The 11,139-nt window shown below is 40.8% G+C and overlaps 2 protein-coding genes across 7 annotated transcripts in view; one reads left to right on the forward strand and one right to left on the reverse strand.

The window, feature by feature from the left end:
- Positions 1-4,706: 4,706 nt before the first annotated feature.
- On the reverse strand, positions 4,707-9,772 carry Lrrc57 (leucine rich repeat containing 57). 5 transcript variants are annotated; one of them, XM_031371614.1, is made up of 6 exons: positions 9,531-9,772; positions 9,165-9,270; positions 8,916-9,054; positions 8,029-8,297; positions 5,963-6,148; positions 4,707-5,114 (listed from the first exon to the last, which is right to left on the reverse strand). In XM_031371614.1, the coding sequence occupies exons 1-6, from the start codon at positions 9,632-9,634 to the stop codon at positions 5,073-5,075; spliced, it is 846 nt and encodes a 281-aa protein (XP_031227474.1). In that variant the 5' UTR covers positions 9,635-9,772; the 3' UTR covers positions 4,707-5,072. The 5 variants fall into 5 exon arrangements, with proteins under 5 accessions (XP_031227474.1, XP_031227475.1, XP_031227477.1 ...); XM_031371615.1 differs by having other exon boundaries at positions 9,582-9,771; XM_031371617.1 differs by having other exon boundaries at positions 9,524-9,635.
- Haus2 (HAUS augmin like complex subunit 2) overlaps positions 9,598-11,139 on the forward strand; it is a 10,213-nt gene continuing 8,671 nt past the window's right edge. The window contains exon 1 of one of the 2 annotated variants that reach the window (XM_031371619.1): positions 9,598-9,794. In XM_031371619.1, the coding sequence (XP_031227479.1) occupies positions 9,702-9,794 (93 nt within the window). In that variant the 5' untranslated portion in view covers positions 9,598-9,701. Of the gene's footprint in view, positions 9,795-9,871; positions 10,424-11,139 lie in introns of those variants that run through there. The other variant, XM_031371620.1, reaches the window with a different exon arrangement.

Consider the following 11,139-nt stretch of genomic DNA (forward strand, 5'->3'; position numbering starts at 1 on the left):
AGCTTCACTTCTGAACCCAGAGTGATTTGTGTGTATATACATAGGTTCTTGGATTCCGTTTCATATTGCACATGTCGGAACACTATATAAATGAGTGCCTTTTATTCTCATACAGTGAGTCATAGCATGGTCCCATTGTAGGCCTGTTAACTTCATGAAGTTGTCAGTAGCCTTTAAAACATGTACATATATATATGAAATATGAGATTTTCTCACTAAAGCAGGGCTTCAAATTTTTTGGGAAACTTTTACAGTGTATCATGTGACTTCAGATTTACCTCAATACTAAGAATTATGTTTAGATATGAAAAAAGCTTGTTTTGGTCTCAGGTAGAAAAATAGATTGAGTTTTATGTAATTTTAGACATTTAAAAAGTTATAATTTGTTACTAAAAATTGTTTGGGAAATTATGCCTTTGGATTAATTATTGATGACCACATTGCCATTCTCTCTCCCTTATGCGCAGAATCAAGTTTATATAGATCCTGACGTGTTAGGAAAGCTGAACTGGTATTTGTCACATTTGTGTAAAAATTAGCATTTGTACACTTTAGAGCTACTAAAGTAGATTGGTTTCACCAATAACCATTGCTTGATTCTTACAATTAAATTTTGTAATTAATGGTATTGTTCTTTCAAATAGGTGATGTTTCTATGACTTATTTGTGGGGGCAATCATTTTATCAGCTTTTGTTGACATTAAATAAAGCAAATGTCCATACATCAAGCACTCCAATAGAAAGCTGCATTAGCTCTTTTCTAATTTTTACCAGAAGTGTTAACAGGAGTTTCTATGGTTTGCTACGAGTCCATTCTAGATATTACTTGTCTTAGTCATTTGAACTTAAATGCAATACTGAGTGTTTCTCCCAAAGAGCCATGAAGAATTACAAGTCACTTATTGAAGAAGATACATCTAGCAGAGCAGCATTCAAAGGGTGAAGAGGACAACAAAGAAGTGCTCCATATCAGAATGAATAGTTTGTCAGGTAAACATACTGAAGGTTTGAAGTACAGCTAAGTATAAAACACTGGATTGCAGTGTACCTAAACGTGCTTTCCTTAAAGGCATTTAAAAACAACATGCTGATTGTCTAAAGGAACGGTACCAAAAGGTGACATCAAAGGTATATTTGGTTAGAATATACACTAAAGCAACCCTTTGCTCTTGCTGGCTGGTGTGAATGTATGCCTATTTCTTTGCCTTGGTTTCCATACCTGTAAATGGGAATGAATAAATCCTATTTTATAAACTAATTCACAGACCAATAATGCCCAGAAATTTCTTAGAATATGCCAGGCTGAGAGGTAATCCCAAAATTTGGGAACCTGAGGCACAATTAATCTACCCAGTGAGTTGTGGGCCAGCGTAAACTAAATTGTGTCAAAAATCAACCAACAAAACTCTTAGAACAGTGCCTAGTAGATGTAACTGTCATAAATGATAGCTATTTTCTCTAGAATGGAGGGAGCTCTTTTTGGTCAAAGATCTGTGAATTTGATGAAAGACAACATAGGCTTCCCCTTCCCCAGAGAATAAAGCAAAGCAGATACCAAGCACCTTTGCCTGCTGAGCCATCATGCCCACCGTTTCCATTATTTTTGAGATAAACGATAGCAAAGTAAACACAAGCTGAAGTCACCTGGGTTTCATTTTTGGTCTGTTTTCTAGTTTAGTGGCCCTGAATACAATACCTATCTTGTATCTTGTACCAAATTTTTTGTTTGTTGGCAGGTTTTTCTTGACACAGGGTTTCTCTGTGTAGCTTTGGCTGTCCTGGAACTTACTCTATCGACCAGACTAGCCTCGAACTCAAAGAGATCAGCCTGCCTCTGCCTCCCAAGTGTTGGGATTAAAGGTATGTGCTACCACTGCCTGGCAACTTTTTATTTTTTTGAACTGGGTCTCACCATGTAAAGCTGGCTGGCCTCAAACCCAGAGATCTACCAGTCGCTTCGCCACAGATATTGAAATTAAGTGTGCCACTACACCCAGCTTCAGACTTTTTAAAGTTTTTTTTTAACTATAAAGCTTAAATCTCATCTTAGTCTTAACTTATACAGCTGTACCTATTTCATCCCTTCTTCAATTTTAATACTCTTCAGTCTTCAATTCTTACTCTTCTTTCCTTATCACATATGGATTATGACTCTTCTATTAAACATCTACACTCTAGACATCTTATAATGAGCATTTAAAATTAAGTTTTTAGGATTGGGGATGCAGAACCGCTCAGTACATGAGGTGCTTGCCTAGTATACAAGAATCCCTAGATTCAGTTCTGTACTGCCATGTAAGCCAGGTGTGGTGGCATGCCCTCAGGATTAGGTAGGAGGATCAAGGATCTCAAGGTCATCCTCAGGTTCAGTTTCAGGACAACCTGGGCTATGTGAAACACCACTCATAAAAAAAAACCCAAAACGGCCAATAATCAGTTTAGCAGGTAAGGGTACTTGCTGCCAAGCCTGACAACCCAAGTTTGAACTCTAGGACCTAAATGATAGAAGAAGAAAGCCGCCAGCCTGGTCTACAGAGTGAGTTCCAGGACAGCCAGGGCTACACAGAGAAACCCTGTCTCAAAAAAACCAAAAGAAAAAAAAAAAGAAGAAAGCCAACTCCTAAAATTTTCCTCTGACTTCCACATGTGCTGCAGTGTATGCAAGCTTGTGTACACATATCTCATATTGATATTCAGGTTCCTTATCCTGAAGTCATTGATCAGTCTTTTTTTTTTTTTTTTTTTTTTTTTTTTTTTTTTGCCTCTATAGATAAGATAAATGGCTTGTTTTGTTGAGTTCCTGCTGTGTCACTTTTATGTATCTTTTTTTTATAATACATACTTGAAAAGTGAGAAGTGTTCCCTATATTTACAGATAGAGAGTAAATTGCCCAGAAAGCTATTAAGTAGCAAAGGATCTATATATGTTGACTACTCCCAAGTACAGTGTCTGTGACCTAACTCCATGTACTAGCTGACTCCAAACCAAACTAAAATTTAAGGCATATTGGGTAAGTCTGTTTTGTTTTTTAAAAAGATTTTGTTTATGAATGTTGTGGTTGCATGCATGTATGTATAGCACATGTATGCCTAGTGCCCAGAGGCCAGAAGAGGGTGTTGAAACCTCCATGTGGGTGGAGGAACTGAATCAGGGTCCTCTGCAAGAACAAGTACCTTTTATCTCTGAACTCTCTCCAGTCCCTTTATATGGTTTTTAACTTCAAGCACTTCAGTTTAACAAGAGAGATAAATACACATAATAAATATAGGATAAATATAGGATAGTATTCTGTCAGCAGATGGGGGAGCAGTTAATTCGGATTAGATTTAGGGAAGGAGCTTAGACACAGGTCAGCACCAAGTAAGAGATGGCATTTCTTAACACGAAGGCATTCTGAAGCAGTATAATCTGGTATGGTTGGGCACACAAGTGAGACTGAAGAAAAGGTGGTATTTACTGATCCTTACAGGAGTGGGGAAGCACAAATGAACACATGTAAATTATTTATAGTTTCAGATTTGTTAGTGAAAGGCACTGTTCTGAGAGACTTCTTCAGAAAACAATCCCCATGATAGCTTCACGATGTTCTTACCAGTAACAGTCTGAAATCCTCTCTGCACTTCTCGTTCTCTTAAGTACAATTCCCAGTCCCTCAGAAATGTCTACCTGGCAGCAAAGCATTCCATGGCCACAAAACCAAGCGAGCATGAAACGCACCCTCCCAGCATTCTCTTTCTTTTTGTTTTGTTTTTTTTTTTTTTTGAGATAGGCGGCTTTTTTTTTTTAAATGGTAACCAGTTTACTTTCAGAGAATAAAGGACTACTTAACAGGTTAAAAGTTCTTTAAATGATTAACACTGCTTCCAGACAACGTTCACTAAAAATATTTTATTTAGAATATTCTCTAATTCAGAGAATAACTATGATAAACATAGGTTATTTTAAAATATTGTAGCAATGATTTTCTTGAAGGTAATTTGATTAGTACAGTTATAAATACAAAAGAAGGAGGAGTTACCAGAAATAGCACATGATTTTTAACAAAGCTTCAGGAAAATCTTGATTATTAAAATTAATTTAAAATCTTACAGTAGGCTGAGTGTGGCGCATGCCTATAATCCCAGCATGTCGGGGAGGGGTGCGGTTTGAGGTCGGGAGATTTTGAGTCTGAGGCCAGCCTGGGCTACATAGCAAAAACCTGTCTAAAAACAAAAATTTTTTTTATAGTTTTTTTGCATATAGTTTTAGCTCTTTCAGAGCCCTCTACCAATAAGGCACCTGCAATAGTAACAACAAAATTTGCTACTGCAGCCTTGGGGAACATTCTTGGTGGCTATTGTGTTGGTGCTCCTCTTGAAAGACAGCTACATGTTTATGTACATCCCAAGTTCCAAGTGTAAACGCTGCTATTGAGTTAATGTACTGGAACAAAAGCATTCATCCTTAGTCATATGCTCCCCACAAATTAAAATTTCATAAAAAATATGAAGTGTACCAGGCAGTGGTCGTACATACCTTTAATCCCAGCACTTGGGAGGCAGAGGCAGGCGAATTTCCGAGTTCGAAGCCAGCCTGGTCTACAGAGAGAGTTCCAGGGCGATCAGAGCTACACAGAGAAACCCTGTCTCAGAAAACCAAAAAAAAAAAAAAAAAAAAAAAAAAAAAAAAAAAAAAAAAAAAAAAAAAGGAAGTGTTAACACAGAGGTGATGGGGACCAACTTTATGAAAGCTGACAGTCTGCAAACTCAACAAAGTCTCAAGCTGTGGCATGGGTCCATCTATTAACAGGCAACATTCCCTCCCTGCATGAACAGCAACTCCCTATTGGTTCCTTAGAGCCCAACTAATGATGGTTTTGAAGATCAACACCAGCCATGGCCCACACGGCTCAAGATGAATGGTTCTTCCTGTCTCCTACTCCTAAGTCCCTTTCCTTTAGTTTATCTGACAGTCCTAAAAAGGGAAAAGTCATTAAGTAAAATGTTATCTGCAGTGTATCCAACATCAAGAGCCTTTGACTCAGTCAGATTCCAACAGAGGTTCCAAGTCTGTCCCATAGTCCTGGAGATGATCATGCAAATTTCTTCTTGGTGGCTGTGAACCTCTCCATGTACTAAAAACATGAAAGAAAAATATACATATGGCATTTTGTTATAGACAAATATAAGAATACTTTTTTTCAATGGTTTATTTTTAGTTTATATAGTTTGGTGTTTTGACTGCATGTATGTCTGTGTGAGGGTGTTGGATCCCCTGCAACAGGAGTGACAGTTATGAGCTGTCATGTAGGTGGTAGGAATTGAATCCTGGTCCTCTGAAAGAATAATCAGCGCTCTTAACTCCTGAGCCATCTCTCCAGCCCCCACAAGGATACTTTTTTTTTTTCTTTTTTTTTTTTGGTTTTTCAAGACAGAGTTTCTCTGTGTAGCCCTAGCCGTCCTGGAACTCACTCTGTAGACCAGGCTGGCCTTGAACTCCAAAATCCGCCTGCCTCTGCCTCCCAAGTGCTGGGATTAAAGGCGTGCGCCACCACCGCCCGTCAAAGATACTTTTTAACTTAGGTTTTTATGGGTTTTTTCTTTTTAATTTGACTTGATTAATTTCATACAAAACTTACTTCTTTTTGAGACAGAATCTCACTATGTAGCCCTTGGCTGGCCTTGGACTCACAGAGATCTGCCTGCCTCTGCCTCCCAAGTACTAGGATTAAAGCCCTGCTGCCAATGCCTTTTTTTTTTTTTTTTTTTTTTTTTTTTAATTTTTTGGCTAGGAAACATCAAAAGATGCAGTGCAATAAGCAATATGAGGAGAAAGTCACTTGGCACAATACAGTCTGGCCAAGTCTTAGAGCTACCCCCAAAATATGAACCTGTCACGTTAACTGTAGACATCACTTGAGTTTATCTCATTAGTTTTTTCTCTGGAGAAGGCACTAGAAATGTAAAGGATATTAATACATACCTTATCATAACCCTCTAGTTCTCGAAGTTTCTTTATTTCAAAGAGATTGCCTTCCACAGCAAGGAGGCAAATTTGGGAGTCACTGAGGATGCTTTGTGGAAGCATGCTGAGCTCGAGGCAGTTCTCTTCCAGCCGGAGGACTTTGAGGCGAGGACAGCAGGATATCCTCATGGAGATCTGAGATATCTGTCCAGCAACAAAACAGTAAGAGGACAAAGAGCATAATGGCCATGTTACTACACTGAAACAGATCTTGACTGTGTCCTAGTTTTTGTTTTACCGCCTCCGTTTTCTCACTACCTACTCGTCACAGAAGCCTGTTACATACCTTCTGTTACTCCTCCACTTCCAAATTATTTGAAGGTTACCAGTAGCTTTTCAGAAATAAAAACTAATAATAAAAGCATTGTGCATTTGTTGTAGGAAATAATGAGAATCATGTAAGTTTAAGGAAAAAGTTTACCAGTAAGCTGCCACTCAGAAACAAGCACATGAACATCTTGATACCTACCACTCTGCTCTGCTGCTGAAGCCAAAGTTTCATGCTTCCCACACTGCTGCATCTCACTGGACTACCCAGCCATTTCTCGAGACTCTCTCTTATACATGAATTTTGAATTTTTCCTGAGATTTTTTTGTTTTCCTTTTGGTTGAGACAGGGTTTCTCTGTGCAGCACTGGCTGTCCTTGAACTTGCTCTGTAAACCAAGTTTGCCTCTAATTCAGAGTCTCCCTGTCTGTGCCTCCTGAGTGTTGGGATAAAAGGCACACACCACCACCACCCTTTTTATTTCTTTACAATTATATTCAAGGGGAAGTAAATTCCAAATGCTTCCTATTTAATATTTACAACCTTATAGAGAACAATCATTCTTAAAACCATTTCACTTGTGACTTCAAAATCTGAATCAACAGTCCTATGTACTAATCTCAAATACAGCTTTGTATCTACAATTTTCATTAAAACATTTGGATAATTTATCTGATGAACTCAGCATGTCCATTTAGTAGCTTTGTGTAGGTCTTCCACGTCAATTCCAAACACTGTCTTTGACCCATCTACTTCTTTGCCAATTAAAAGCTCCAAGTCTTTCCTTCCCATGCCACAGGATGAACCAGGGTCTGGTACATGCTACACAATTACTGTACCACTCAGCTCTTCTCCATCTCCAGGTCACTAAATTCTGTTGACTACCTGGCATCTTAAACCATCACCTAGGAACTTATAGAAAATGCAGATTCTTAGACTTCTCACATACTGAATCAAACACTAAGGTGACCTTAAGCTCCCCAGGTTATATCCAAGTAAGGTCTGAGAAACTATGGTCTAGTAGTAGGGAATGTAAAATAATTCAACTAATACCAATGACAGTTCTTTCCTAGAAATCTCAGGGAAAAGACAAAACCAACCTCAAAGGCCTAATATTATGCTAACTACAATCTAGCACAATAATACATGACCATAGTAGCTAATATACATGCATAATGTACATATATGGAAGCATAAATGCTAAAAACTCAAGGCTACCTAATCTTAAATGTTTCTTTCCATCACTGTGCCTCATATCTAAAGCACTGCACTTCTCCATACTAATGTTAACCAAGGAGCTTCAAAACAAACATTTCACATATAAAGTTGTCCAATTATAACCTAGCTCCAGAACAGCTATCACTTAGAGATTTTTCAACAATTTCTGACATCTGCCTCTCAGATCCTATGGGTATAAGTCTCATTCCTACACTATACCATTCTTGACATAGCTCCTCACTAAATAACTGGTGTGAAAATAAACTGAATATTTGCAAAACTTTCAATAGGTTTAATGCTTTTGTTTGTTTTGTAGTTATCTCACCCTCTTTTCTACCTTTCTCAAAACACTTTCAACACCATTCCACAGCCACTATCAACCCACTCCATGATACTGGGCATTGGAATAAGTTCACCTTAGTGTATCTTTTAGCTTCTAGTGACCAACTCCATGATTATCATTTAAGGAACAGGAAATTATGAGAAGACCATAAATGCAAACATATACTGGGAAGAGGGGCAAAACACAAAGTATAGACCTGGTTCTGGTTGAGATTGAGTTCGATGGCCTGCAGTTCCCCGACTGTGTCAGGAATACTCCGAATCTGGTTTTTAGAGAGATCTACTACATCTAGATGTCTCAGGCTACAAAGCTGGGGCGGTAATGCTCCCAGCTGATTCCCAGAGAGGCTCAGCGTCTTCAGGGCTGACAGCTGCCCAAAGGTAGATGGTAGCTCTCTCAGGTGATTGTTGTTGAGACTCAGTGTCTCTAGTTTTTTCAGATTGCTTAATTCATCAGGTAGAAGAGCTGGTGAAGAAAGTTTTTAAAAACATAAATCTGATAGGATTAATGACATTTATAAAAAGACAGTATGGTAGCCTGCTTCATCTTGTTTTTGAGACAGGGTCTCATTAAGTTGTCTAGGGTAGCCTTGAAATTATGATCTTTCTGCCTCAGCCTCTGAGTAGCTGGGGCTACAGGCCTAAGTCACCAGGCCTGACTTCTTACATAGGATTCTCACATGTTATGTTTAGGTTTCACAAACTGGGAGATTAAGAAGCCATCAAAATGCAGAAAAGTGTGTATGTGTATAATGGGTTCCTTTTGTAAAGGGGCTTAGGTGTATTCTAAAAACAATCTGGGGAAGTTGAAAAGATCCTCCCATTCCACCCTGCCCCCCCCATCCCCAAATTAGATAACTGTTTACATGGATTCCCAAAGGACTTCCAAGTCCAAATTACCCTAGTAATAATGACTATACTACCCAAAGAGGCTTTTAGATTTAATTACAGGAGATAAAAGCTTCAATACTCTTAACATTCTGCATCCCCTAAAGTTATTTCATAACAAAAATCATCTAACAGGAAAAACACCCTTCATAACTGCCGATTACTAGCAAAAGCTGCCCAGGCACAAAATCCATACTCAGTTTGTTGTTGTTGAGGGAGAGGCTCTTTAGCAGAGTGAACTTTCCTATTATCAGAGGTGGTAGGCAGTCGATCTTGTTGTTGGACAAATCGATGGTCCTCAGATTGCTTGTCAGCTTCTGCAACTCTGTGGGGAACTGGAGAAAGGAGCTCACAGTGTGGAAAAATCCTGCACCAATAGGCTTCGCCACCCCGCCATCCCTATCTATCCCTTTTAGTTTCTTGGGCCGGTCCCCTCAGGTCTCACCTCGGTCAGACCACGGTCTTTAAGCTGAAAGACACCAGTTTTCTGCGCTGTTTCCACATGGGCACGGAGAGCACTGTTTCCCATCCTAGCGCCACGGCTCAGTTCCCTGCAGGATAGAAGCATAGCTGTCACCGCCCAGTCTAGACTTACAGCCATCGCTCAATCAATCTCCCGTTTGGGTCTCCGGTCCCAGTCGTCACTTTCTACTTATCCCCACTTCCCAGGGGCCAGCCCAAGAGTGTCAAGGAGAAAACAGGCGAGCAGATAGCACTACCACAAGGTCCTGATGCTTTGGCAGCTGACCTAAGAGCCAGGGAGCCTCCGAAAACTGCTGCCTGAACGGGGAATTTGAGACTCGCCTCCTACCGCTCAGCGCAGAGAAGACTCCGCCAGGGAACACCCGGGACCCGCGCTCGCCTGAGACGCGCTCCCAGGGCTTCCGCCCGGGCAGGAACGCCCTGTGACATCATCAAACCGCGCGCCCGTTCGCTGTGTGCCCCTCACGCCTCGCGCCAGTTCCAGAGGTGTGCGGAAGCCATGGCTGCCGCCAACCCGTGGGACCCAGCATCCGCGCAGAGTGCAGCTGGGCTACTGCTGAACCGCCTGGTGGCTTCGGGGATAGTCACTGAGGTACGTGGGGGCGGCGATGGCGTCATCAAGGTGGCGACTGAATTCTGCTGTGAGGTGGTGGTCCTGGTTACGGGGGCGTGGTAGCGTCCCTGGAAGACTGGGGCTGTGACTGTACTGTCATGGGTTTCTCGATGTGAGGGACTGAGTGGGTGGTGAGCACTCTGTTTTGAGCCTGAGGTTATCCCAGGCCTGTTTGTGGGAGATGGAACAGCGCTCTGCCTTTTTTTTTTCTTCCTCTAGAACAGAGTTTCTCTATCTTCCCAAGGCTGCGACCCTTTAATACAGTTCTTCATGTTGTGGTGATCATTTCCATTGTTACTTCATAACTGTGATCTTGCAACTGTTACGAATCCTGGTGTAAACATCTGTATTTTCCGATGGTCTTTAGACGGCCCATGTCTGGTCTATTAAAGGGTAGTTTGACCCCACCAAAGGGCTTGCGAGCCACTCAGTTGAGGACCTCTGCTCTAAACTGTAGAGTAGGGGGACAGTGAGAAAGAAATACTGGCAGGTACTTTAAAAAGCATTTTCGACCACGCCTGTTAATGGGAATTATTGAAACATATCTGGGACCCCCCGGAGTACAGAAGAACCCCAGCGGAGACTCTGTAGGGCAGCATCTATTAAAGGTCTGTGTTTGTTGTCTCTGAGTGTCTGTGTATGCTGTTGCACTGTGAAGATTTGAGGCATGAATAAAGATTAGTCCAAGAAGTGACTGTTTTAGACATGTATATACAACAAGCAGAAGGGAGACGTTGAATATGTGAAGGAATAACAGAAAATGGCTGAAGGGAATGGGGGCGTGAGAAATCAAACACATTAAGCTTGAAGGAAGGAAACTGATACCAAAAGAAAGTTGAGGGAAGTTAGTTAATTCATCTGTAGAAATTAGCAGTGCAGACATGGTGGAGGAATTTTTAATAATTTATTCTTATTTTATATACATTTGTGTCTTGCCTGCTTGTATGTCTGTGAAGGTGTCAGGTCCACTGGAATCAGAATTATAGAGTTGTGAGCTGCTTTGTGGGTGCTGGGAATTAAACCCAGGTTCTCTAGAAGAGCAATCAGTGCTTTCAACCACGGAGCCATCTCCCTGGCCCCTTGGTTTTATTGACTGTCTGTTTGTTTGTTTTTTGGTTTTGATGTATGAAAGAGGTAATAGAGACTTCAGATACATCCTAAAGTGTTTAAGACACCTAAATAGGCCGGGCAATGGTGGTACATGCCCTTAATCCCAGCACTTGGGAGGCAGAGGCAGGCAGATTTCTGAGTTCGAGACCAACCTGGTCCACAGAGTGAGTTCCAGGACAGCCAGGGCTACACTGAGAAACCCTGTCTTGAAAAA

Source organism: Mastomys coucha, unplaced genomic scaffold (assembly GCF_008632895.1).
Source record: "Mastomys coucha isolate ucsf_1 unplaced genomic scaffold, UCSF_Mcou_1 pScaffold15, whole genome shotgun sequence".
Lineage (NCBI taxonomy): Eukaryota > Metazoa > Chordata > Mammalia > Rodentia > Muridae > Mastomys > Mastomys coucha.

Bases quoted from the DNA above. Each gene is read 5' to 3' on its own strand.
- Lrrc57 (XM_031371614.1), bottom strand. From the start codon at position 9,634: ATGATGTCACAGGGCGTTCCTGCCCGGGCGGAAGCCCTGGGAGCGCGT. The intron at 8,298-8,915 runs GTATGGATTTTG...TTTCTTCACCAG, and splicing joins CCTCAACAACAACAAACTGA to CTCTTCTACCTGATGAATTA. The intron at 5,115-5,962 runs GTATGTATTAAT...TCATGTTTTTAG, and splicing joins AACTAGAGGGTTATGATAAG to TACATGGAGAGGTTCACAGC.